At 49.5% G+C, this 27752-nt stretch overlaps 1 protein-coding gene across 5 annotated transcripts in view; it reads left to right on the top strand.

The window, feature by feature from the left end:
- The window catches only part of LOC123773426 (major facilitator superfamily domain-containing protein 9), a 91065-nt gene that overhangs the window by 48011 nt on the left and 15302 nt on the right, over window positions 1-27752 (top strand). For 4 of the 5 annotated variants that reach the window (XM_069317854.1, XM_069317853.1, XM_045767182.2 and 1 more), the window contains 2 exons: window positions 1836-2305; window positions 26968-27201. In XM_069317854.1, coding sequence (XP_069173955.1) covers window positions 1836-2305; window positions 26968-27201 — 704 coding nt within the window. The remainder of the gene's footprint in view (window positions 1-1835; window positions 2306-26967; window positions 27202-27752) is intronic. The other variant, XM_045767183.2, reaches the window with a different exon arrangement.

Below are 27752 nucleotides of genomic sequence, written 5' to 3'. Positions count from 1 at the left end.
ATGCAGCATCATTTGTGAACATGCAGTCTGCGTGGTGTAGTGGTAAGACACTCGCCTGGCGTTCCGCGAGCGCTATGTCATGGGTTCGTATCCTGGCCGGGGAGGATTTACTGGGCGCAATTCCTTAACTGTAGCCTCTGTTTAACGCAACAGTAAAATGTGTACTTGGATGAAAAAACGATTCTTCGCGGCAGGGGATCGTATTCCAGGGACCATAGGATTAAGGACTTGCCCGAAACGCTACGCGTACTAGTGGCTGTACAAGAATGTAACAACTCTTGTATATATCTCAAAAAAAAAAAAAACATGAACCATACAGTATGGTTGCTCTAACAATGGTATTGATAAATGTGCACCATAGGAACAATAGTTGAACTGCTTATAACATTGTAATAAGATTGATCGGAACATATGCTTCAATATCTCAAAACCTTTTAATATAATGACCCACCTCAGTGTATAATGCAGCCTTCAAGTTCATGTTTATTGAGACAAGAAAAAATACATCTCAAAGGGATAGAGTAGCTTAGGCTATTTCTACCCCCCTCTATTTCAAGTCCCTCAAGGGGCGCACAAATTCAGTGAGTACAGATACACAAATCACAATACAACATTTAACAATGCAGGTTAATATAGTAAGCACAGCATATAATCATTGGGACAAAATTCTTGTAGTTCCTAAGTATTCTGTCTATCATATCATTATCACACATTCCAGTGAGTACAAATACAAGAATCCCATTTAACATTTCAGGTTAATATAGTACTATCTAAGAGTATAATAGTGTACAGCCACCGCACTAGATTTTAACCCATTAACGCTCCAAGATAATATTCTCATTCTACTTTCATCCATGATTTAATAAAACTACCTTTGCCCTGTCTGTCACATTCCATGAGATACGAGATTTTCTCAGACAGACTCTCCCAACACTAACATTTCTGCTTTCTCCTCACTTGCACAACAGCTATTAACTTCAAAGGTGATTTTATTCATATCTAATTTCTTTTTTATTTCTCTATACCGTTTTACTTTAACCTTTGTTTCAACATTTGTCACTACAGAAGGTTGAACGCTAACACTACTAGTAAGTTCATCTTCCTGACTATCCTCTATCATAAATACGTCAAGTTCTTCCTTACTTCAACGCACGTTTCACTTTCCATTTCACGTCCTGTTTGACTTTCCATTTCACGTCCTGTTTCACTTTCTATTTCACGTCCTGTTTGACTTTCCATTTCACGTCCTGTTTCACTTTCCAGTTCACTTCCTGTTTGACTTTCCATTTCACGTCCTGTTTCACTTTTCAGTTCACGTCCTGTTTGACTTTCCATTTCACGTCCTGTTTCACTTTCCATTTCACGTCCTGTTTCACTTTCCATTTCACGTCCTGTTTCACTTTTCAGTTCACGTCCTGTTTGACTTTCCATTTCACGTCCTGTTTGACTTTCCAGTTCACGTCCTGTTTCATTTTCCATTTCACGTCTTGTTTCACCACCATCTTCACCCCGTCTACCCTCCATAGCTAATTTTCCTAATGCCTCAATCCTCTTGTCTAGTTTTTTTTAGATATTCCAGTATTTGAGTACCAACCTCAGAGTTCCCTATATTGTCCTGGACCTTGTTTCCACAAGGTTTAATTTGTTCAGCTGCATTTCCTACTTTCCCTAGACTCGCCTTAATTGTCTCCGTTCCTTTCTCCCACATATTATTCATAGGCGCTGTCATTGGCTTCCAGCTGCTTCCTACAATTTATGTTGTAAATAAATCATTTTATATTCCATCAAACATGAAATGATTACTAATAACTACTGGTATGTTTTTTCTTGTGCAGTTTTGTGTTTGGTATTGTTGCCTACTGTGCTTCCTGCTCCCCCTCAGCCCAAAGGAGTCCACTCAATACAGAATCAGCCACAACTGTCAGCCAAGGACCAGTCATTCGAGGAACAACTGGCCAATGGTCAGCAAGGCCTAGGACTGTCAGACCAAAGTTATTTGTCTCAGCAGTTAATCTTAGGAGAATCAGAAGAAGAATATACACAGCAGTTTGTTCAGAAAGAAAAAATGTCGATCAAAGAACAGTCTAATCCTGGTCAGTGTGATAAAAAGCTAACACAGGATGAAACACTGTTTCAAATATTTCACTTCATGAAGGACATAGACTGGCAAAAGTTTGGAGATATTTTCATGATAGAATTCTTCATCACATTCGCTACCTTCGCCTACAGGTCAAGCTTTGTCTTGTTAATTGATCAGATGTTCGATGCAGGTCCAAAGATAATTGGCTACATCATATCATTTCAGGTGAGTTAATTAATACTGTACGTTTTCTTGCATTAATGCACTGTTTGATACAGATCTGTAGATGATCAAGTGTGGTAAGCAATACTTACATTACGCATTATGTAATGTTATGTAATGTTATGCATTTCTTGTATTTTTTCCAGAGTTCAATTTCCCTTCTGGAAGAAGTTTTCTTAGTTAAATGAGGCACCTCTCGACATCCTTCTTCATTGTCTATAAAATAATCTTGTATGATATAATTGAAATTTAGTAAACATTTGAGTCATTAGATGTCAGGTCATGGGAACATGGGAATCTGAGCGACATTCACTGAAAAAAAAACTTTTGCAACTTTTTACAAGGCATTTTGTGATTACTCATCCTAGCAAAAACAGCCACGCTAGGATTCTTTCATTTAGTATACAAAATTATCAGACATGCTTACGTGATGTTTACTATTGTGGGCATCATTTTAAGTATAAAGGTAATAGTTGCCACACTTCTATAACCAAAGAAACTAGAGGGATGACACATGACGTTACCTAGTTACCTATAGAGTACTTGAGAAGCCACACAAGCAGTGGAGACCTTGCATACTTCAGGTGCAGAGGCTCATGGGAGGGATGCAGAGGCTCAAGAGAGTGATGCAGAGGCTCAAGAGAGTGATGCAGAGGCTCAAGAGAGTGATGCAGAGGCTCAAGAGAGTGATTCAGAGGCTTAAGAGAGTGAGGGTTAACTGCTGCTTGCACTTGGGTTTAAATAGTAAATGCATATCTTTTCACAATTATCAACTTACAATACTAAATTTCTTGGTCCAGAACGTGTTACTGTTTATGGTGTTTACAATTTTATTACAGTTTTATCTAATTTTCATCGTCCTGGTTTTCTTACCTATATAATAGCAGGACTATGTAAATGGCCATATATTAAATAACTTCATTCTTTATCTTGTTTGAAACTTGTAATATTGACCACATAGATTTGATTGCAATTGTTTAGTGAGCTTTTTTGAAAAGCTCTTGGACTGTTGATGTGGCCGCCCTCTCAACACTGTAAAGGAAGTTGCTAGGAGAGTAAGTGTTAAGTAGCTAGTTCCCACTAACACATTTGTCTTCATGTCATTTGGTTATGTTCTCATCATGATAACTGAACAGCATTCTTTACTTGACATTTTCACACATTAAAAACAAAAAGACCCAAAGCAACATATTAAATAGTTGCAAAATTGTAAAACCTAATTTGATGTTAAAAAAATTATGATGGTGTTGGAATGAGGATAAAAGGTTGGTGGGAATAATGAGATCAAAAACAAAACTTGAACTGAAGTAGGAAAAATAAAAAAAAAACAGCGTTGAATGTAATGAAACGCTATTTTCTGAATGAGACCCGGAGGCTCTCCGTAGCTACCCCGGGTGATATGAATGTATTAGACCGTGTCATCAGTCGGAGCGAATGGAGTTCTTAGGCCTACCGGGGACCACGAGCCAGAACTTGATCCCCCCTCGGAACAGCACGAGGAGCAATGGCCTATATAGGTTGGAGGCATTTTATGTCTGCCATTGACTGGGTCAGGCACCCAGAAAGGTAGGCGCCCCAAAACAAACCCTAGCTGGTTAAAAAATTGCTACTGAAAGCCGAACTGTTGAACAGAACTCCCGAAACTAAATACGAGAAAATGAGCATGACGTCACAACCCTCATCGCTCCGCTGTCTGTGGAGCTCCCTGGGAGGGGCAAGGGAGAGCTCTAGACCCTACTCCCCTGTGCCAGCTATCCACCTCCAATTCAGAGGCTGGAATGTAAAAAAAATGCGAAAAAATGCTGACCAGGGGGAGAGACGGGGGTGCTGATGAGCCTCCGGGGCTTACGCAGAAAATGGCATTTCATTACATTCAACGCTGGTTTTGTGGGGGAGCCCCTACAGCTTCCCGGAGCAACCTAATCCAAGAAAACGCAGTCTCCGTGGTGTAGTGGTGAGACACTCGCCTGGCGTTCCGCGAGCGCTATGTCATGGGTTCGTATCCTGGCCGGGGAGGATTTACTGGGCGCAATTCCTTAACTGTAGCCTCTGTTTAACGCAACAGTAAAATGTGTACTTGGATGAAAAAACGATTCTTCGCGGCAGGGGATGGTATTCCAGGGACCATAGGATTAAGGACTTGCCCGAAACGCTACGCGTACTAGTGGCTGTACAAGAATGTAACAACTCTTGTATATATCTCAAAAAAAAAAAAAAAAAAAAAAAAAAAAAAAAAAAAAAAAAAAAAAAAAAAGAGAGAAGAGGGACTAACCCGAGAGGTGGCCATCACTCGATACTCAACTCGAAGTTGAGACAACTGACTGCACCTTGCGGCCAGGACTCTGTTCGACCTCCAAAATCCCTGGGCCCGAATGTCGGCCCAAGACATGTTACCGAAGACAGCAGCCAAAGCAGCAAACTTACGAATGTCATGGGCACAAGGATAGACCCCATGCTGGCCGGACCAAATAACCCTGCGGACAACCTGGGAGACCCCAGCCTTGGAACAGGGAACAAGGGAAACCGGGTCAACCCAAAGTGCATCCCGGTTATAGAGGCAGTGGCACACAGGTAATGCCAAAGAGCCACAACCGGACACAACACATGATGCACCCCCTTCCCCCGGCCTGACCAACCAAGCATCAACGACCCAAAGACCCTGCCAGAAAGCCACTGACTCATTCTTCGCCAGAAAAGAGGGAGACTGCTGCAAACAAACAAACCCACTGTCAAGACCGAAAGAGCAGATGGTGTCCCACCGTTGATGGTAGGACACCATCAACGAAGTCACCATACAAGTAGTGGTAAACCCGTGTAAGAAAAACCAGACGCGAAGAGCGGAGGAGAACTCCGAACCAGAAAGGTACCTGACCGGGCCGATCTGCTGAAAAAGGCAGAGCCATGGAAAGCATCGTGGGTTCAGACAAATAATATACTATATAATAATACAATAATACTATATAATAATATTTTACATGGAGGGTGGGATTATCAGGGAAAGCGCCAACCCATTACGACTATACAGCACTTGGAAAGGGGTCAGGATAAGGATTTGGGATGGGACGGGGTGAAGGAACGGTGCCCAACCACTTGGACGGTCGGGGATTGAACGCCGACCTGCATGAAGGGAAACCGTCGCTCTACCGTCCAGCCCAAGTAGTTGGGTGTGGGTTCAGACAGTGAGCATGCAGCACCTGTAACCAAGGCTAGGCTGGCCACCAAGGAGCCAACAGAACTACTCTCCCCTGGTAAGTCTCCAACCAAGCCAGGACTCGAAGTAACAGCTGGACCGGGGGAAAGTGGTACAGGTAACCCTTACCTTTACGAGTCCTGGCGAAAGGCATCCACCGTGATGACCACGCATTCAGGGAAGGGCGCCACATAGACGAGAAGATGCCAGGACCATGCCAACGCGAAGAGGTCCACGTCTGAGAGCTGAAACGTTTGAAAGAGCCAACTGAAGGAGTCGGCGTTGACCATCCATTCCGTGTTCAAGGGAACGAACCGAGACAGGCCATCCGCCAGGACGTTGGACACCCCCCCTCCCTGGACAAGAACCTCACGGAGAGTCAGACCTCGAGAATCTAGCAGATGAGTCACTCAGAGACCAGTCCCAAAGAGCCAAGGACTGAAGAGAACCCCAGCAGTTCAAGCAATGAACCACTGGGGAACAGTCCGAATGGAGCCAGATCGTTGAACCCCGAGCGACCGAAACTGTCTGAAGCGTCAGCCAAACAGCCCCAAACTCTTGTACATAGCTGTGAGCCCGATGGAATGACAGAGCCCGCTGCTCCTGGTCAGCCTGGTGGGTACTGGTCACAAAACCCCAGTTGAGAGTCGAGTCATATGTGAACACATCGAGTGATGGCTCGGGTAGGTGTCCCAGCACTGAACCCTGAAAAAACCCGAAGAGGAAGCCGGCGACGCAGCAACCAACGCATAGCCCCCGGAGGCTAAACCCAACGATCGCGAGAGCGGCGGAAGGGAGATCCCTGAAGGAACCAGAACAGCTGCCAGAGCCAAAGCTGACCTGGCGGGTCGGCCAATATAACAGATGGTGGATAACCTAGGGGGCAGACCTCCACCAGGCAAAACAAATAAAAAGAAGAAACAAACCCCACGAAAGCACAACATCCCCAGGAGGAACAGAACCGGCCGCTGTGAATAATGGGAGACAAGCTGCACATTACCGTATGCCCCTATCAGCAACGACACCACGTCCTACTCAAGGCCAAACAGTGGCAACAAAAATCCCAGCTAGCCCAAAGGGCAGGCAAATTCCAAGCAGCAAAAGACCCCTACGGAAGCAGTTATCTTCCGCCCTGTGGAAGTTAACCACGAGATGCAAGGGCAGTACTTACAGTGTGCTTAGAGAAGGTGGCCTTAGCGCACGTAGTCCCAGTATTGATGAATTACTCCTGGCCTGTGCACCACACTCAGCAGAAATACTCCACAGGGCCAGAACTGCAAGAGTCAGAGGCCAGAGTCAACAACCGCCAGTCAACATCAACCAAGGAACTAAGTGCTGTAGCGGCCGGCCAGTGCGGGGGTCGGGGGGGGGGGAAAGGGGGGCTTGCATGTTGTTGTTGTTGAGTTAGGGGCGACGACGATCGTGGGATCGGATGCGCCCCGGCGTACCCGTGAAGGGTGAATCGCAAAGCCAGGAAAGGCGAAATGCTAAGCCAAAACGCGAAACGAGTGACGCCAAGCACTAGAAACTAATATGCCACACGGCAAAGCTATGCACAAAGGGAGAGGCAGAAGCACATAATAGAACAGGGCAAACAAACAGCCAGAAGGGCACACAGCATGTCAGAGCAAATACACATGAAATCAGAGCACATACTTGTCCGGGAACTTGGCCCGCGGGAATCTTACATTGAACGCCTCCCAGAGCACCCATTGCCAAGGGTCTTGTCCATTTACCGGGGACGCCATAACATCCGGAACCGGGGCAACAAACGCCCGCAAACTGGGGACCCAGATGGTAGAACTCGTGAGGCGAGAAGTCGCCACTCGCCCCCACAGGAAGGGAACTTGCCCCCCACGAAAGCACTCCGGTCCGTCAGACAGCAGTAACTCGGCAATCTTCAACCAGTGACCCGGTGGCATCACAGACGCCGGCAACACGTCCCCCAGGGCCCCAACGCGCACCCGCACCACAGGAGTACTCGCGGCCTCAGGCACACCACCAGATGACAGCAGGGAACCCGGACGGCGCGCATCCTTCCGTAACGTCTCCACCAGGCCACGCCCAGCACCAGAGTCCACACCATCCCTGGCAGCGGAAGCCACCACCCCCCACTGTGGAGAGTCCCCCGGCGGAGAAAGAACCGAAGTCACGTCCGAGACACAGGCACCAGCACTGGCAGGCACATGGACCTCCGCCACCACGAACCGCGGAGACATCGACGCATCCGTATCCACACTGTCAACATCCGAAGCCCCACAGTCACTGAAGTCACCAGCGTCGGCCCAGGAAGAAGACGAACGCCGGGAACGTTTGGGCACCGGCCGGATATCGTCAGAGCCGGTAAGTGACCCAGAAACACGGGTACCACGAGCCGAAGGAACCGACGCCAGGACGGCAGCAGCCTCAACCACAGGGGGAACCGGGCCACACACAGCAGGAGGCTCCGCAGCCACCCCAGCACCAAGCACATCCGGGACCCGAGTCACGGACACAGGGCCAGGCGCAGCATCAGAATTCGAGGGAGAAGACAGCGACGTCACACAGGGAGCTCCAGGAGGGCCCACGGGAGCAGCTGGGACAGCGACAGGATCAGGCAGACCAACCGATGGTATCTCAAGAACCGGAGGAGGGACGGCAACAACCGGAAAAACGGCAGGCGCCGCCGGGGAAGCTGCAGCAGCGAACGGGACGCTCACCTCCTCACCCCCGGAGTCCTCCTCCAGAGGGAGCAGCGGGAAATCCTCCTCACGGAACAAGTTCACAGGAGCGACCGGATCAGCAGTACACCCGGCAGCCTGATGCCCCAACAAGCCACACCGGAAGCAAGTACAGGGTTGCCGGGCATAAAACACACGCACATAGTACCCCAACAGTCGGACAGAGCACAGTATGTCCGACCTCAGTCGCATCCCGAGGGTCCGTATGTTGGTCTTCACACCCGAATACGTGCCAGACGACAGGGAGTTCATCCGCACACTGACGACGGAGCCGTACCTCTGGAAGAACCGCCGGAGGAGAGTCTCAGGAAACTCCATGGGGGCGCCATGAACACTGACATACGTCACAGCACCACTACAGTCTGAAATGGTCACAGACCCGGTGCCGTCCTGTAACTGCAAAGTACGTCCCTCGTACCTCCGTAAGAAAGCACGGTACACCGCCTCACCCACAAACTTGATAACAACACGGTGAGCAGTTACCAGCTCAATGCCATATACGTCCCCAACCGGGACACGAAGCATGTCACTCAATACCACGTCCACCAGCGGGTAACCAGCACGGCCAGTAAACTCCAATCCGATGGAGTTTAACCGCACGACAGTGGGAATAGGGCCGCCCATCGCAAAACACGCCACGTCTCCACCACCAGGAACAGCAGGGAGGGTAAACACCCCCACACCCCCTGCCGGCGAAAACGGCAACGACCACAAACTGCCGGAGCGGACAAGCGACACGTCCTCACTCAACGGCAGCGCAGGTGGAACCCGGGGCTTGCATGGATGATCGGCGCGATAGCGTTAATGACATTTGCTTGTTTTAATTTGGCAGTTTTGCCTATCTGTTGAGGTTTTAGTAGCAATTTTTACCATGTAAGGTTTGTTTTGTTACACCTACCTTTCTGGGTGCCAGACCCCAGTCGATGGCAGACATTTTTTTTTATTTTTTATTTATATATACAAGAGTTCTTACATACTTGTACAGTACAGCCACTAGCACGCATAGCATTTCAGGCCAGTCCTTAATCTTATGTTCCCCGGAATACGACTCGCCAAATCGTTTAACAACCAGGTACCCATTTTTTACTGTTGGATTAAACATAGGCTACAGTTAAGGATTTGCACCCAGTAAATCCTCTCCGGCCAGGATCGAACCCAGGAGAAAGTGCTCGCAAAACGGCAGGCGAGCGTCTTACCACTATGTCACGGGAACTGCAAGCGCCATGTACTTGAAATGCTTCCAAATACATGGGGGTTTCCATAGGCCATTGCTCCTAGTGCCTCTCTGAGGGGGGCCAAGTTCTGGCTCGTTGTTCTGAACAAAGTTGAACTTCAGATTCAGAACCTGATCCAAGTTCTGAACAAAATACCATTCATAAATGACCTCCCTGATTCAAGTGCAAGTATTCTGAGCTTTCACAGAAATCCTTGCAGGGGGAATTCTTGGACAGTGAAATCTGGATACCAGGATATAATGTATACAGGTGTGATAGGGTAAATAGGTCACACGGAGGAGTGGGTTTTTATATTAGGGAAGACCTTGTTAGCTCGGAGCTCTTTAACTCTACATACGAGGTGGTAGAGGTACTGGGAGTAACAATAGAGAAAATAAAATTAGTTATTATTCCAATATACAAACCGCCAGATGCAACAGCTGAGGAATTCACAGACCAGATAAACAAAATAGAGAATAGCCTTGATACTGTAATTTGGCAAACCCAATGCCTACTATTATTTTCCTAGGTGACTTCAACCTGCCTATTCTAAGATGGAGAATAGCAAACAATATTATTATACCAGGAAATATATCTGGACATAATCAACCAAAGATTAGAGAACTACTTAGATTCTGTGACAAATTTTCACTCAATCAGCAGATATCAGAGCCAGCTAGGAAAGAAAATATTCTAGATCTGGTCTTCTCAAACAATAAAGACATAATCGGGGACATTACGATCTCAGACACCACATACTCAGATCACAAGCTCATCTACAAACTACCATCAATACTCAGAATAGACCTAAAAACAATAATCTTTATTCAGTAAATTCAATTTAATAATAAAAGGATAGACTGGAAGAAAATAAACAGGAACTTACAAACATTCAATGGGACACTGTTCAAAGTAATCCAGTCTAAGTAAATACCAGTCTCCGTGGTGTAGTGGTAAGACACTCGCCTGGCGTTCCGCGAGCGCTTTGTCATGGGTTCGTATCCTGGCCGGGGAGGATTTACTGGGCGCAAATCCTTAACTGTAGCCTCTGTTTAACTCAACAGTAAAATGTGTACTTGGTTGTAACAACGATTCTTCGCGGCGGGGATCGTATTCCAGGGACCTGCCCGAAACGCTACGCGTACTAGTGGCTGTACAAGAATGTAACAACTCTTGTATATATCTCAAAAAAAAAAAAAATAAAAAATAATACAAATCCTACACAAGAAATAGAACAACTGACTTCTGAAGTATACTAAGTCAGTCTGAAACATGTAACTTTTAGGAAAATCAGAAAGAGGTCCAATGTAGAAAGAGAACGCAAACGACACTACAAAAGAAGAAAAATAATATAATATAATAAAAAATAATATGAAGATAGAAAAATAATGCTTAAGCAGACACAACTTTCCATACAAAGAAGGAATAATTTCAACAGGGAGATTGAAGAAATCGAGCGGAGAATGAAGCATTCATATGAGATTGAGGAAAGGGAGCTAGAACAGAAAGCAATTTAAGAAATAAAGAAAAACCCAAAATATTTCTTCACATACAGTATGCTAAATCAAAAGCAAAAACACTGCCAGTATTGGACCTAAGAATGTATTCGAACGAGTGAAGGTTCACACACTGAGGATGACAAAGAAATTTGTGAAATCCTTATAAAACAGTACGAGGACATGTTTAGCACTCCAATAAACAGCAAAAAAGTGAAAGATCCGGACAACTTCTTTATGGGTGATATCCAAACCCCTGTAAATATAACTGATATCATCACGAGCGTGACACATTTGAAAGAGAAATTGACAACATACTCATGCACTCAGCACCAGGTCCAGACTCATGGAGTTCAATGTTTATAAAGAAATGCAAAGTGCCAGTCGCACAGGCACTTAGTATAGTTTGAAGGAAGAGCTTAGACACGGGGAAGATACCAGATGTTCTTAAATCAGCAGACATAGCCCCTCTAAACAGGGGAGGGGGGGGGGCAAAGCATTGGCAAAGAATTCTAGACCAGTTGCATTAACATCCCACATAATAAAGTATTTAAGAGAGTGATCAGGAGTCAGGTCACTAGTGTCATGAAGACCTTTACAGTCCAGGCCAACATGGATTCAGAGCGGGAAGATCGTGCCTTTCACAGCTACTTAACCACTATGACAAAATCTCTGAGGTATTGGAAGAAAAACAGAATGCAGATGTGGTATACACGGACTGCGTAAAGGCATTCGATAAATGAAACCATGGAATGATAGTACAAAAAACCAACGTTGAATGTAATGAAACGCCAATTTCTGGGCGAGTCCTGGAAGCTCCCAGAGCTATCCAGGCTGATAGAGATAGTCCTAACTTTTGGCTTCAGTCGATGTGGGTGGAGTTCTAGGCCTATCAGGGGACCACGGCCAGAACTTGGCCCTTTCAGACAGGCACGAGGAGCAATGGCCTATAGAAATGCACATGTGATTGTGGAGCATTCAATACTTGCCATCGACCGGGACAGGCACCCAGAAAGGTAAGCACCCCAAAACAAACCCCCTATTCTGGTGAAAACAATAAATATACACAAACGAGTGGACAGAACTCCCCAAATAAAAACTAGCAAGCAAACATGAAGTCATATGAGCCGCGCTGCACGTCTGCGCAGCTCCCCCCCCCCCCCCTCACCAGGAGGGAGAAGAGGGAGTACCAGACCCCCGCGCCGGCAATACACACCGCAGTTCTGAGGCTGGATATCAAAATACGCAAAAAAACGCCGACCGGAGGGAGGGAGGGTTGCCGGGGAGCCTCCGGGTCTCTCCCAGAAAATGGCATTTCATTACATTCAACACTGGTTTTCTGGGGGGGTCTCTATGGATCCCCGGAGCTACTTCACCAAAGACAAATTAAGAAAGGGGACTTACCTGGGAGGCGGTCGGTGCTCCACTGCTCAACTCGATGTCGAGATAGGCTGCAGCCGCCGACCCAAAGTGATAAAGGCCCGACTAGGCCCAGGAACATTTACGAGGTAGAGTGCAGCCAGGACCCTGTTCGACCGCCAAAAACCCTGTGCCCGAATTGCAGCCCAGGACATATTCCCAAAGACAGCAGCAAGAACAGAGAACATACGAACGTCATGGGCATGGGGATAGACCGCAGGCTGGCTAGACTTAATAAACCTGCAGAGAACCTGAGAGACCCGTACGCACGAACAGTGAACAAGGGAAACCAACCCAAAGCGCGTCCCCGGATACAGAAGCCATAGTGCGCAAATAACGGCAGAGAATCGCAACTGGACAAAACACATAATGGAATCCTGGCCTGACCAACCAAGCATCAACAACCCAAGGACCCCTCAGGAAAGCAGCAGTCTCATTCTTCGTCAGAAAAGAAGGAGATGGCTACAGAAGAACAAACTTATCTCCACGAATGGAAGAATAGAAACCCCTGTGCCGGAGTAGAACATAAAGCTCCCCGACCCGACCCCCAGAGGCAATGCCAAAGAGCCTTCGAAAAACAATCCTGAACCAAAGCAGGAAGAACAAATCAAGGAGAAGAGAGATAGGAGAACGCTCTGTCCAAAGACCAGGAGGGCTCAGGCGGCACATGAGCAGGCCGGAGGTGAAACAATGCCCGAGACAGCTTGTGAAATGGCGCAGAAGTAACATCTATACCAAAAGCATGCTGAAGCAGCTCTGCCAGTGCCACACGATACAAGGCGATAGTATTCGGCATAAGGTGATGGGCCTGGAACAACCACGAGAAAAAGAACAACACCACCCGAACCGAAAGCGAAGTACAACAACGAAGAGTCAAAAAGAAGTGGAAGGACAGCCAGGAACTTCATAATGCCACTGAAACAAAGCCTTCATGTGGGACACTCATCAATGAGGCTACCTGATCACGATACAGATGGTGATAAACTTGAGTAAAAAATATCAAAGTTGAAGACTCGAGGAGAACAGCGAACCAGTTTCGTAATGGGCAGGCCAATCTTCTGAAAGAGGCAGAGCCGCGGAAAACCTCCGGGTTCGGACACCACGCAAGCAGCGACTGAAACCACAGCTGGGCCGGCCACCATGGGGCCAAGAAGACTACCCGCCCTTGGTAAGTCTCCAAGCAAGCTAGGACCTGGAACAACAGCTGAACCGGGGAAAAAGGGCTACAGGAACCACCTCGACCAGTCCTGTTGGAAGGCGTCGATTCCGACGGCCTCGCGATCAGGGAAAGGAGCTACATATGCCTCGACCACACCGACACAAAGAGGTCCACCTCCGGACACCCGAACGTTTGGCAGAGCCAACTGAATGAGTTGGCATCGACCGTCCATTCCGTGGACAGGGGAACGAACTGGGACAGGCCGTTCGCAAGGACATTGGACACACCCCCGGAAATGAACCGCAAGGAGAGTCAAACCCTGAGAACTCAGCAGACGAGGCACCTGAAGCGACCAGCCCCAAAGAGCCAAGGACCGCATCGAACCCCCTCAGTTCAGGCAATGAACCACTGGGGAGCAGTCCAAATGGAACTGGAGCGTCGATGCAAGGGCGACCGAACCCTCGAAGCACTAACCACACTTCTGCAAACTCCTGCACAGTGCTGCAGGCCCACCGGAAGAACAGAGACCACCGCCCCTGGCCGGCCTGGTGAGCCCTAATCACAAAGCCCCAGCCAAGAGACGACGCGTCCGTGAACACATCGAGCGAAAGCTCGGGTAGGCGTCAAGGCACTGAACCCCGAAAACCCCGAAGAGGAAGCTGGTGACGCAGCAGCTGACGCAAGGCCCCTGGATGTCGAACCCAGCGATCGCGAGAGAGGTGAAAGGGATGTCTCCAAAGGACCCAGAACAGCCAACGAAGTCAAACCTGACCTGGCGGGTAGACTATCATCGCAAAGTTCAGGCTCTCACACAGACCCTTGAGCAACTGTCGGGTGACCCGGGAACCCCCTGAGAAACAAGCACATGTACTGGGAGTGCATCCGAAGGAAAGACTTCAGAGGAAGAGACAAGTAAGTGGTCCGAGAATCCCACACAAGACCTAGCCAGGTCCAAACCTGGGAGGGAACCAGATGGGATTTCTGCCAGTTCATTAGGGACCCAAACCCGGCTAGCTGGGAAAGCACCAATCCCCTGGCGAGCAGACACACGGACTGACTGGGAGCCCAAACCAGCCATAGTCGTCGAGGTTAGCCAACACCTGAACACCTAACAGACGCAGGCGGGCCACCACAACGCGGGTGAGGCATGTGAACATTCGAGATGCCAGGTACAACCCAAACGGGAGATAACAAAAGCGGTATCTCTGACGCCCGAAAACAAAACCGAGCCAGTCCCTGAACCTCGAATGAATAGGGACATGCCAATATGCGTCCTTAAGGTCCAGGGACACCATCCAATTAAGTGCCTGGCTCCAACAGAAGCCAGACCTGGTGGTCATCCAAAAGGAGGGGCAAAAATCCCAGGGGTTCAGATGGGACAAGCCCAGAATGAACCGCAGGTCCACACATTCGCGTTTCGGAACTGGAAACAGGCAGGAAAACCCCCTAAGGGATGTTGTTGTTTCGACCACGCCCAAACGCGCCCACTCCAAGACGACCTGACAGAGTGCAGGAGAAGAGGCCTGCCCTGCCAGACCCGAACCCCCTGAAGGGAGAGGAGCAACCCAATGCCACCGAAGGCCGCGAGAAACGACCCAAAAAGCCCACAAATTGTAGGACCAGGCGTGAGCGAACAGAGCAAGTGCCCCCACCCTCCCCATCGCCCCGTCAATGGGGCGAACCGTGAAAGGGCCGACGCCCTGTATGAGAACCCGACCCGTGCACAGAGCAAGCACCGTGTAGACCAGGCACAGTTGGGACCAAAGACAGCACCGTCTCCGAAACTGGCACCCGTAGCACACCTCGATGAGCGGAACTGTGGGCCCAGGGACGACCCCTCCAGGAGGATTCCACCTGGGACCCCCGGAGAACTAACAAGTCAGACATAGGGCCGTAGCTGGAAGAAGTTGCTTGCATATGTTGTTCGACTGCAGACAATCAGACTTTGCAGAGCGAAGACAATCTAAGAGCTGGGGCCCAAGCAGATTCCAAGGAGGAAGCGAGCACCACCTGCCAACATGCAAGGCACTCAGAGAAAAACAGCAACAGCGCATCCTGCAGGATCGGTAAAAACAGTTTCAAGAGTGCAGACGACATGCGAGCCGCTGAAACCAAGGTGCTAGAGCCAGGAACGGCCCCAAGCGCCTAGACATCCTCTGTAAGCCAATCGGAAGAATGCTCAAGGAGGGAAAAGAAACGTAGGACCGAAGCCAATGAGCTCGGAGCGCGCAAGTCCTCACCCACAAGCGCTGCTGACAGGGAGGTAACCTGCCCATGTAGCTGAACCGCACCAACATCCCGCAGAAAAGGCAAAGTGAAAAGGCGTTCATTAAGGTGTGCAAAAGCACACCCCAGGTAAACCTGGACTACAGTCAACTCCTCACACCATTCAAGCGTGTGGGTACGAGGAAAAGTGTCCCAAGCATCCAGCAAAAAAATAGGGCAGTCCACAAGCCAGGATGAATACAGAACCTCATAACGAATCCAGTATGGAGATGAATTACCCAAACCTGAAGTAAGACAGATTCTTCATAGAGGATCTGGGGGTCACACTGGGTCACGCAGGAGGTAAGCAGCAAAGGATGCCCGCACCACAGCTGGAGAGATGCGGTAAGCCAGAGAGATGTGGGAAGCCAAAAACCTTTGCAAGGACGGAACCGAACCTGGGGAGGAGCCGAACCTTACTCCAACTCGAATGCAGAGAGGGGGGAAAGGAAAACCCCACTCCGCAAGCCCCTCTCGGAGGTACGGAAAAGCCAGGTGGGGTCCAACTGGAGCCCAAGGCCCCCAAGGCCTTGGAACCTCCATGTTAGGCCCCAGCGGAAAGTCATCCTACAAGGCCCCGACCTCACAAGAAAAAGCTGGGGTGGCCGGGATAGCAGGAAGAGGAAGGGCCCACTGGTCAGGCCTCATAGCTATGGATGGAGGAACAGACTCGAATTCCTCCGCCGCCACCCCTGGAAGGGGCAATGCCCGAAACTGCCCGAGTCTCAGAAACCTCTAAACCTTACCCTGACCCCGAAGCCCTCAGACGCTTCGGAGCCAAAAACAGAGGGAAGGGGGGGGGGGGAAACGAATAAACCACAGCAGGGGAAGAACGAGGGGGAACGGACAGAACCAAGGCCAAAGTGATCAACACCCCCATGTCCGGGGTCCCTATAAACAAAACGAAGCAGCCTCAGGGCATCCGGAGAAGCAACCAAACTAGCGCAACAAACTAAACGTATCTTGCATAGTACGAGCCGCCTGCACCCGAATAATATCATCATCAAATGGAGTGAACCGAGTCACAAACAAGCAACAAAGCTCGCAGGACTCAGGGTCAAATGTATCACTGACCAAACAGGCAGCATAACGGAGGCAAAAACAATGAGCATCGCCCTGAGACAAGAGGATAGAGCAACCTTCAAACTCGCAAAAAGCGAGAGGGGAACACAGGGATCACATCCATTGGACTCGAGCAGGGTTTCCCAGGGCCCCTAGACTGGGCCTGCTAAGGGTTATCCCAGGCAGGGTACTGCTAACCGGCGCCCAAGCTACCAATCAACACTGCTAATGCTGAACCCCCGGGACGTGTCCACTCACAAGGGCGAAGCAGCGGGTACCACCAAACAGAAACAACCCTAATATAAAGGGGGGGGGGAAGGAACACCAAGGCAGACCCCCCCCCCCACCAGGCAAAAAGAAAATGAAAATGAAAACCTCAAAAGAGGACAGCGTACCCAGAGGGAACAAAGCCGGCCGTTGTTATAGGGTGAAAACTAGCTACACAGTGCCCCGCGATCTTACCAGTGCAAAAACTACCACTTATCCCAAGGCAAACTAGAAAGGAAACCCCACCAAAACACTCCGGGTGGTCAATTGCCAAGCAGCAAAAGACCAACAGATAGACTCGAGGTGACTTGTGGAAGGTAACCCAGGATTCGCCGCTCTGCTACCGGAGGGCGCTGACTTTCGGCCCGGGCTGTCAGTGTTGACCTGTAACTGCTGCGTGGTGGTCGTCTTGTTGACGGTGTGGTGCGGCCATTGGCCGGGGCCTGGCGGGTGTTATGGCGTCGGCTAGTGGTGGCCGTGTTCGCTGGGTCGACACCGCCCGGCTTGATTTCTCGGCCCCCATTGACTGGCCCTTGGTGGAGGTTGCCCTTATGGACGTCATGAGTGTGGAGTACCAAGATCTCTACGGTGTTGAGAAACTTTTCCCTACCCGGGTGGCGGTGACGTTCTCCTCGGCGCAGGTGTATCAGCTGTTTGTGCGTCGATGGGGTACACGGACGCATGTACTTCCAGGTTCTGCTGTGACGGTGGAGGTCTCCGATCCGTGGGGCCCCCTGACGTATGTAAGCGTTCATGATGCGCCAGTGCAGTTTCCTGAGGATGAGCTGTCCGCCGCGTTCCGTCGGTATGGTGAGGTGGTGGGGCAGCGTCATGCCTGTCTGCTTAGTGGGCGCCTGAAGGGGCTCTGTATGGGTGCCCGTACTTTGCGCATGCGGCTCTCTGGGGCTATTCCCTCTCGGGTGGCTGTGTGTGGGTTTTATGTGCGTGTGTTTTACCAGGGGCAGACTCGCTCCTGTTTCCGGTGTGGTGAGGTAGGCCATTTCGCTGCAGCTTGCCGTGCCCCTCGCCCGGAGGACCCATCGGTTTTCCATGCGGATGATTTTCCACTTCTGCCGGAGGCTGGGGCGCCCCCAGTGGGCCCGGGCTCTGTGGGTGTGCCTCTGGAGGCGTCGTCCCCAGCTGTCCCTACCTCTCCGTCTGCTGCTGGGTCCTCTGCTCTGTCTGTCGACTCTGATGCTCTCGCGGCTCCTGCTTCGGGTGCGCCTATGCTGGTGGCGGCGGAGGTACATCACGACCCGAGTGTCTCCTTGGAATCCGACGTGTGTGGTGTGGTGCCGGCGGGCGGCCCTTGTGCAGTGGCCGGTGTGCTTCCCGAGGCCAAGGGCGGTGTTGATACTGTGTCTCCTGACGGCCAGCCCTGCGGTGTTCCTGATGCTGGTGCCGTGGCGCAGCCGCCTGCTGTCGCTTGTGCTGTGCCTCCTGTGGTTGCATTGGGCTCTTCTGTTCCTCGACGAAAGCTCGCTCCGAGGAATCGGTCGCACAGCAGGGGCCCCCCTGGGAAGAGGATCGAGGCTTCGGGTGGTGTGGCTTTGGCTGGTGCTCCTCCCTCCGCTTCTCCAGTGGTTCCTCCTCCCCCTTCGGAAGCGGGATCTGGGGATGAGCGGGGCGTTGAGCGTGGTGTCGGGCTCGGGGCGGCGGAGGCAGTGGAGAAACTGTGGATGGTGTCCTCGACGCCTGGGGCGCCCTCTTCGCATGGTGTGTCTCCTGTGATTTTGAAGGCGGTTCCTGGCCGGTCGTCTTCCGGGGTGCGGCAGGGGGTTGAGCCTGGTGGTGTGGATGTGGCTCCCGCTGCGGGTGCGGTTGTGTCCCCTGGGGGACGCGTTGGGTTGGGGGTGTCCTGAGGTTCTCCTGATGGCGCCCATCTGTTGTCTGTGCGTCTTTGAATGTTCGTGGTTTAAATGATCTTGGGGTCCAGTTGGGCCTGTTGATGTTCTGCAGGAGCAGCGTGTGGATGTGGCTCTGATCCAGGAGCGTAATGTTCGTGAGGTGTCTGTGCTGCAGTGTTTAAGTGCGCATTTTCATGTTGTGCTCAACCCGCCGAGGACGTCCTTCGGGGGGACGCTTATGTTGTTTTCTAGGAGGGCTTCCTTCTCCGTGCTTCACACGGAGATGGATGAAGATGGGCGGGTTTTGTTTGTGAGGGTTGAGTTTTTGGGGGTCGTTCTTCCGTTCCTGACGGTGTACGCCCCCTCGGGGGTGGCGCGCCGTCGGGAACGGGAGGAGTTTTTTCGGGTGGGGCTTCTCCCTTTCCTGCGTCATGATACGCGGAGTATGGTTTTTGGTGGTGATTTTAACTGTGTGACGAGTGCGCGGGACTGTAGTAGCGCCCGCCCGCAGAATGTCTCGGATGCGCTGCTGGAGGTGGTGCGTTCTTGCGGTTTCAAGGATGCTGCTGTGCTCTATGGGGGCGAGTTGTCCTTTACTTTTGCTGCGCATGGGGCGCGTTCGCGAATTGATCGAGTGTATGTTACTGGCCGGGGGTGTTCTGTGTTTGCTTTCCACACTGTCCCGGTTGCTTTCTCGGACCATAGTCTCGTGGTGGTCCGGGTTGGTGTGCCCAGTCAGGTGCGGGTCGGCGCGGGGTGGTGGAAGCTGAATTGTGGGTTGTTGCGTTCTCCGAGGGTTTGTGGGCAGTTTCGGGTTTGGTGGGTCGGGGTTCTCGCCCGGCGGTGTGATTTTCCTTCTGTTTTAGATTGGTGGGAGTGGTGTAAGGAGCAATGTCGGTTGTTTTTTCGGGTGGCTGCCAAACGTGAGGCTGCTGGAAGGTTTGGGTTGCTGCGGTTGTTCCAGGCGAGGCTTTCGCGGTTGTATGTGCGGTACAATGCTGGGATTGACTGTTTTGGGGAGATTGCGGAGTGTAAGGAGCGTATTTGTGGTTTGAGGAATGAGTGGGCCGAGGGTGTTCGTGTGCGTGCTCGTGTGAGTGAACGTGTTGACGGGAAACGGCTCTCTCCTTATCTTTTAGGGAAGGTGAAGGCTGCGCAGGACGGTGTTCTTTTTACGGCTCTGCAACGGCCGGATGGGTCCGTTGTTTCGGACACCAGTGGTGTGTTGCATTATGTGCGGCAGGAGTTGGTTGCGCTCTATAGGGAGGTGGTAGGGGACGACACGATTGCGGAAGGTTTCTTGGGTGGTTGTGCTCCAGGGTTGTCTGCTGCTGATTGTGTTGGTTTGGAGGAAGATGTTTCGTTGGGGGAGCTTTTCGATGTGGTGAGGTCGTTTCGTTCCGGGAAGGTGCCGGGCTCGGATGGTCTTCCTGTCGAGTTTTATGTTGCCTTTTTGGATGTGTTGGGTGATGTTCTTTTGGAGGTGGTCCGGACTTGCCTTCGGGGGTGCGTTCTGCCTGTGTCTCAGTGCGTTGGGATTGTGCGGCTGCTCCCGAAGCCGGGCGATTTGCGGTTCTTCTCGAACTGGAGACCCATTACTTTGTTGAATGTGGACTATAAGATCCTGTCCAAGATTTTAGCTGGTCGGTGTCGCCGTGTGGTTGCGTCTGTGGTTTCCGTGGAACAGTTTTGTGGTGTTCCAGGTCGCTCATTACTGCAGTGCAATGCGTTATTTCGGGATGTGCTTCTGTACGTGTCGGGCTCTCGCTTGTCGGCAGCGATGCTTTGCCTGGATTGGTCTAAGGCTTTTGACCATGTTTCGTTAGCTTTTGTTTTTCGTGTGTTAGAGCGGCTTGGTTTTCCGCCTTTGTTTGTTCGTTGGGTGCGTATGTTGTACGCTCAGTGTTGCAGTCGGGTTTGCATCAATGGGTTCTTGAGTGCTCCTCTCCCTGTACGCCGTTCGGTGAGGCAGGGTTGTCCGCTTTCCATGCTCCTTTATGTGCTCTTTCAGGAGCCTTTTTTCGGGCGGTCAAGGCTTGTGCGTTGATCCGTCACCCCCGGCTGCCTTCTGATCTTCGGTTACCCATCTGCGGTTATGTGGATGATACCATCCTGTTCGTGGCCTCTGCTGGTTCTGTTCGGGCTGTCCAGGTCGTGGTTGAGAGGTTTGAGTTGGCCACTGGGGCCCAGGTCAATCGTGCCAAATCTGGTCTTATGGGTATCGGTGGGTGGTCCTCTCGCCTTGTGTGGGAGGGGTCTTGGTTTCCGGTGGTGTCCTCTCTGCGTGTTCTGGGGATCACCTGGTTCGCTTCTTACGAGAGATCTTTGGAATTTAATTGGGGTGCGGTTTCTCGTAGTGTTGGTGTTGCGGTTGGGTTGTTGGCTGCGCGCCCGTTAACAATTTATCAGCGGGCGTTGCTTGTTACTTGTAAAGTTCTGTCACGTGTCTGGTTCGTGGCTCGGTGTTTCCCCCTAGATCGCCGGCTGGCTCTGGGGTTGGAACGTCAGGTTTATAGGTACGTGTGGTGTGGTCGTTACCACCCGGTTCGTCGCTTGACGTTGGTGTTAGCTGTGCAGGAAGGTGGGGTTGGTATTCCTGATGTGTTTACCAGGGCTCGGGCGCTGTTCTGGGTCTCGTTGCGTCAGGGTTTAGCGTTGGGTGGGGGGCTCAATGCTTTGTGTATTTTTATTGTTCGGTCCGGTTTAGTTTTTTGGTGGATTGCGGTGTTTGTCGGGAGGTGGCCTTTTGTACCCCTCCTGTTTACTCCTGGGCGGTAGACATTCTTCGGGCTGTCTGTCGTTGTCCGGGTTATATGTCTCTTTCAGTGAAGGCGATTTATGGGGTTCTATTTTGTCGTGTTCAGCTGCGGGCAGAGACTTTATTCCCGTGTTGGGATTGGGGGGAGGTGTGGGCGGCGTTAGGGGCGCGGTTTTTGGCACCGCAGCAGCGGGAGTTGTTGTTTCGCATGTTGCATTTGTCGTTGGCGACAAATGACCGGTTGTGCATGCTGGGTTTGCGTGCCTCTGACGCATGTGTCCACTGTGGTTTGCCTGAAACTCAGTTACATGTTTTCTATTTTTGTGAGAGGCTGAGTGGTTTGCTTGATTGGTTTCGTGCTGTGTTGGCCGTGGTTTGTGGGCCGGGATGTCGGGGTGGTTTTTTGCCGTTTTTGTCTTTTCCGCGGGGCTCTCGACGGGTGCGTAATACGCTCTGTCTTCTTGTCGCTGACTATGTGTATTGTGTGTGGGTTGGCCGGAGGGAGGGTTATGGGGTTGATAGGGTTTTGGGGTTTTTGAGAGGACGCTTACGGTTCACCTGGTGGTGGCTGCAGCGTGCTTTTCCGGATGATTTTTGTGGTTGGTTTACTGGTGCGTATGTTCGTGGGGCTGCTTTTGAGTGATTGGTCGTGGATGTTGGCTGTGGGTTGGTTGGGTGGGTCTTGTTCCGGTTTGTTTTAGGTCCCCGGTCCTCCGATGGGCCTCCTCGGCGGGGGTTGGGCGGGGTGTGTGTGTGTGTGTGTGTGTGGTTGTTTTGTTTCTGTTGTGGTTGCTCCTGTGGGTGTGTGTTTCGTTTGGGTGTGCTTGTGTGTGGTTTTTATGTTTTCCCTGACTCCTGCGTGGGCCTTTTTGTTTGCCTTGTATGGGTTTTATGTTTTGTGCATTTTTGTTCTTTATGGTATGTATGCTTATGTGCTCCTCTGTCTTTGGAGCATACAAGCACACATACTTGTGTGCTTGTATGCTCTATACTTGTGTGCTTGTATGTGTATGTATGCTCCTCTTCTGTATTTTGTGATTTTCTGTGTGGGGGGTTGGGGTGCCCGGGTTTGTTTTGTCCTCCTCCCCCCCCCCCTTTCATGTACTACTGTTCCTGTGTTATGTGTGTTCTTTTTGCCATTACTGATTGTTATATCTCTTTTTATGTGCCATGTACTTTGCCTTGGGCTATTTATGTCTTATTTATCTGTTCTTTCTTGATTATGCCCGAAATTATGCCGAAACGCTTTGCGTAATAGTGGCTTTAGGCATTGTATGTACTAGCTATACCTATAAGTCAAACAATCCTTGTAAATATTTATTGTATGTATGTACCTTACCTAAATAAAATTGTATTGTATTGTATTGTATTGATTTGTGTTCTGCCTTTGTATTATGTCTTTTTAATTATGCATGAGGAAACGAAGTAAGAAAAAAGAAATGTACTCAGTTCTTTCTGTTTGACTTTCAATGTTCTGTATTTCCATGTTTTTTGTTTAATGTAGTTTTGTAATTTTGCCTCTTAGGGGTTTCGGAGGCCTGTTGTTTCAGAGTTTCTTTCACCCTATGCCCCTGTTACCTAGCAGTAAAATAGGTACCTGGGTGTTAGTCAGCTGTCACGGGCTGCTTCCTGGGGGTGGAGGCCTGGTAGAAGACCGGGCCGCGGGGACACTAAAGCCCCGAAATCATCTCAAGATAACCTCAAGATAACCCTGTGTTTGGGTTGCTGGGCTGGGCTTGTATATGTGCGTTCTGCTTTTGTCTTTCTGTACTTAAGGTTGTGTGGATGTGCCTATGTTTTATGTTATTTCTATTGTGTGCTTTTTATGTCATGTTCTGTTTTTTTGTGGTAAATACTGTCCCCGTTTCTGGGTTCTCTTTTTTTTGTGTCATGTGTTTTCTTTCTTAGTTTTTGTTGGGTATGTTTAGTGTATCCGTGTTTACTTCCTTTGTTATATTGTCCTGTGTATGTTCATGACTTGTTCTTTCGGCGGGTGTCTGTTTTGTACATTGTGTATTCTTTTATAAAAATAATAAAAAAAAACTTTCTAGGCAAACTAGAAAGGAAACCCCACCAAAACACTCCGGGGTAAATTGCCACGCAGCAAAAGACCAACAGATAGACTCAAGGTAACTTGTGGAAGGTAACCCCAACCCGCCAAACACACACCGAAACTACGACGTTGGTACAACGTTCGAACAAGTTTTAACACCTCCTAACCAGTTATAACAACCAATATAGCAAGTTGTAACAACGTTCTAATACGTCATAAACACGTTAAGCCAAGATGTAACAACTTTATTACAAGTTATAACAAGCGGAAAATAGAGACAGTTTCGATTTGTGTTTCCAGGGAAGCCCCTAGGGCGGTACTTACAGGGCACTCAGGGAAGGTGACCCCAAGCCCCAAGGGCGGTACTTACAGGGCACTCAGGGAAGGTGACCCCAAGCCCCTAGGGCGGTACTTACAGGGCACTCAGGGAAGGTGACCCCAAGCCCCAAGGGCGGTACTTACAGGGCACTCAGGGAAGGTGACCCCAAGCCCCAAGGGCGGTACTTACAGGGCACTCAGGGAAGGTGACCCCAAGCCCCTAGGGCGGTACTTACAGGGCACTCAGGGAAGGTGACCCCAAGCCCCAAGGGCGGTACTTACAGGGCACTCAGGGAAGGTGACCCCAAGCCCCAAGGGCGGTACTTACAGGGCACTCAGGGAAGGTGACCCCAAGCCCCTAGGGCGGTACTTACAGGGCACTCAGGGAAGGTGACCCCAAGCCCCAAGGGCGGTACTTACAGGGCACTCAGGGAAGGTGACCCCAAGCCCCTAGGGCGGTACTTACAGGGCACTCAGGGAAGGTGACCCCAAGCCCCAAGGGCGGTACTTACAGGGCACTCAGGGAAGGTGACCCCAAGCCCCAAGGGCGGTACTTACAGGGCACTCAGGGAAGGTGACCCCAAGCCCCAAGGGCGGTACTTACAGGGCACTCAGGGAAGGTGACCCCAAGCCCCAAGGGCGGTACTTACAGGGCACTCAGGGAAGGTGACCCCAAGCCCCAAGGGCGGTACTTACAGGGCACTCAGGGAAGGTGACCCCAAGCCCCAAGGGCGGTACTTACAGGGCACTCAGGGAAGGTGACCCTACGCACATGCAGCACGAGTACCTGTGAATATTACTCCCAGTTCGCATACCACCCAAGAGAAGTACTGAACCTAGGTATAACATAAAGAGAATCTGGAGCTGGAGCCACAACCACCAAGCCGAATCCCATTAGCCGAGGAACTGCAGGGTGGATCGCCGACATGGGGGTCTGGGGCTCCCCCTTCTCCCTCCCGGGAAGAGGAGAGCTGCGCAGACATGAGGCGTGGTTCGTGTGACGTCATGCTTGTTTGCTTGTTTTCAATTGGGGAGTTCTGTCCACTCATTTGTTTATTTTCATTGTTTTTAACCAGAACATGGGTTTGTTTTGTGGCACTTACCTATCTGGGTGCCTGTCCCGGTCGATGGCTGATGTAGAATACTCCAAAATCACATGTGCATTTCTATAGACCATTGCTCCTCGTGCCTCTCTGAGGGGGCCAGGTTCTGTCTCGTGGTCCCCGGTAGGCCTAGAACTCCACCCACATCGACTGATGCCAAAGTTAGGGATATCCTAAGGCCAGGGGCCTCGTAGCCTGGTGGATAGCGCGCAGGACTCGTAATTCTGTGGCGCGGGTTCGATTCCTGCACGAGGCAGAAACAAATGGGCAAAGTTTCTTTCACCCTAAATGCCCCTGTTACCTAGCAGTAAATAGGTACATGGGAGTTGGTCAGCTGTCACGGGCTGCTTCCTGGGGGTGGAGGCCTGGTCGAGGACCGGGCCGCGGGGACACTAAAGCCCCGAAATCATCTCAAGATAACCTCAAGATAACAAGATCCTATTCAGCCTGAATAGCTCCGAGGAGCCGTAGGAGCTCCCCACAAAAATTTTGTATTTTTATCATATTGGCAACCCTGATGTATTAATATCATTTATCACTGATGCCTAAACTCTTGTATGTTACTTCATATGCTCTAACCGTCTCCTAAATTTCATGCAAATCTGAGGTAATCGGGTTTGGAACTGTGATGATTTGGCATGGAATGCCTCAAAGGTCAGACTTAAATAACACAGTCTCCGTGGTGTAGTGGTAAGACACTCGCCTGGCGTTCCGCGAGCGCTATGTCATGGGTTCGTATCCTGGCCGGGGAGGATTTACTGGGCGCAATTCCTTAACTGTAGCCTCTGTTTAACGCAACAGTAAAATGTGTACTTGGATGAAAAAACGATTCTTCGCGGCTGGGATCGTATTCCAGGGACCATAGGATTAAGGACTTGCCCGAAACGCTACGCGTACTAGTGGCTGTACAAGAATGTAACGACTCTTGTATATATCTCAAATATCTAAAAAAAAAACAGAATGACATTGGCAAAAACAGCCATCATCATCACTGTGGAAGGGCTTGTAAGGGACGTTTGTCATAGCATCAAATGCTTTATATGAAACTGAAAATTTTTTAACTGAAGTGCTAAGCCTAGTTAACAATTTTATTTTATTTGTTAAATAACGTTTGTTTTAGATGATCTCAGTAAGATTCATACTGTAGACAGGCCCTACCTTCAAGATTTGCTATTCCTGACCTCTCAATGTCTGCCTCTACAGTATATTATCCTGACCTTCTTCTATCATACTCTTGTAAAATGACTACTCCTCTTAAGCTAATAATTCACATCAATGTAAATGTCTCAGATGCTCAAAGCATCTCCAACCACAGTCTTCTGGATGCTGCCCTGTCACGTAGTTTTCCTACCTACAATCATAGAGCATGTCACATCACCAGACCAAATTCTAGGCCTATCTCATTACAGGAATCGAATCCCAAATACCAAATTGAGAGTTTAAAACAAAGCCAACTGCACTATGAGACACTCGTGGTACTCTCTTTCCCTCGGTTTCACTCATTTAATTTCTTGTGTTAAATTTTGTTTCTTGCATTTAGTTTTAATTATTTTTTAACAATACCTTAGATCTTTTTTTTTACTAGAAGACACATTGCATACACTGCAAAGTGTAACAATCATTGTCAATTTGATGACTAGTGCTGTCCAGGACAATGAATGATGCTGAATTTCTGTACAGTACTATCCATACACAGCATGACTGTTTTATCATATCTACCATTGATTTGTGATGATGAAGTATTTTTTAATGCAACACATTACCTGTAATGTTTTTCATTCTTTTTCTCCTAAGGGCATTGTTGGTGCACTCGCAGGGTTCCTCACAGGAAAGGTGTCCTTGTTTTATGATGACCCAACACTCGAACTGTTTCACAGTTCTGTCTTGCAAGTGCTCTCACTGCTTGGGCTCACCTTAGCTCCAACAGTCTCCTTAGTTATTGTCTTGCTGATTCCTCTGTCTATCAGCGACACCATTCTACACACAAGTGTCTCAACTGTTCTAATTGATCGCTGTGATCCATCCAAGGTAAGAATTCATTAATACTGTATTTATTTATTTACTGTATATACAAGAAGATACAATGGGTTTGTGAGAGAACATAACATTGGCGTTCTTACATTCTTGCAACGCCACTAACACGCATAGCGTTTCGGGAAGGTCCTTACTCGAACGTATAAGGTAAGATTATTAATAGGTACGTTGTAGCAAAATTTTTAATAAATTGGTAGACATGATTACACTGGTGAAGTTGAATGTCTTAAGTACTAACTAACACGCATAGCGTTTCGGGAAGGTCCTTACTCTAACGTATAAGGTAAGATTATTAATAGGTACATTGTAGCAAAATTTTTAATAAATTGGTGGACATGATTACACTGGTGAAGTTGAATGTCTTGAGTAATAATATTTTAGTACAAGATACAGTGTGAGTTTGAAGCACAAGGCAGGACACTATGAGCATGAAATTACATACTTTTTTTTTTAATTTGAATAAAGCATAAGTTGGATGATTTGTTAATTCATTAGGGAGTGAGTTCCATAGACTGCATCCTTTCTGATTATGCATCCTTTCATCC

The sequence above is a fragment of the Procambarus clarkii genome, chromosome 89 (assembly GCF_040958095.1).
Source record: "Procambarus clarkii isolate CNS0578487 chromosome 89, FALCON_Pclarkii_2.0, whole genome shotgun sequence".
Classification (NCBI taxonomy): domain Eukaryota; kingdom Metazoa; phylum Arthropoda; class Malacostraca; order Decapoda; family Cambaridae; genus Procambarus; species Procambarus clarkii.
Note: the sequence above shows the minus strand (reverse complement) of the source record. Positions and strands in the feature narration are given on the sequence as shown.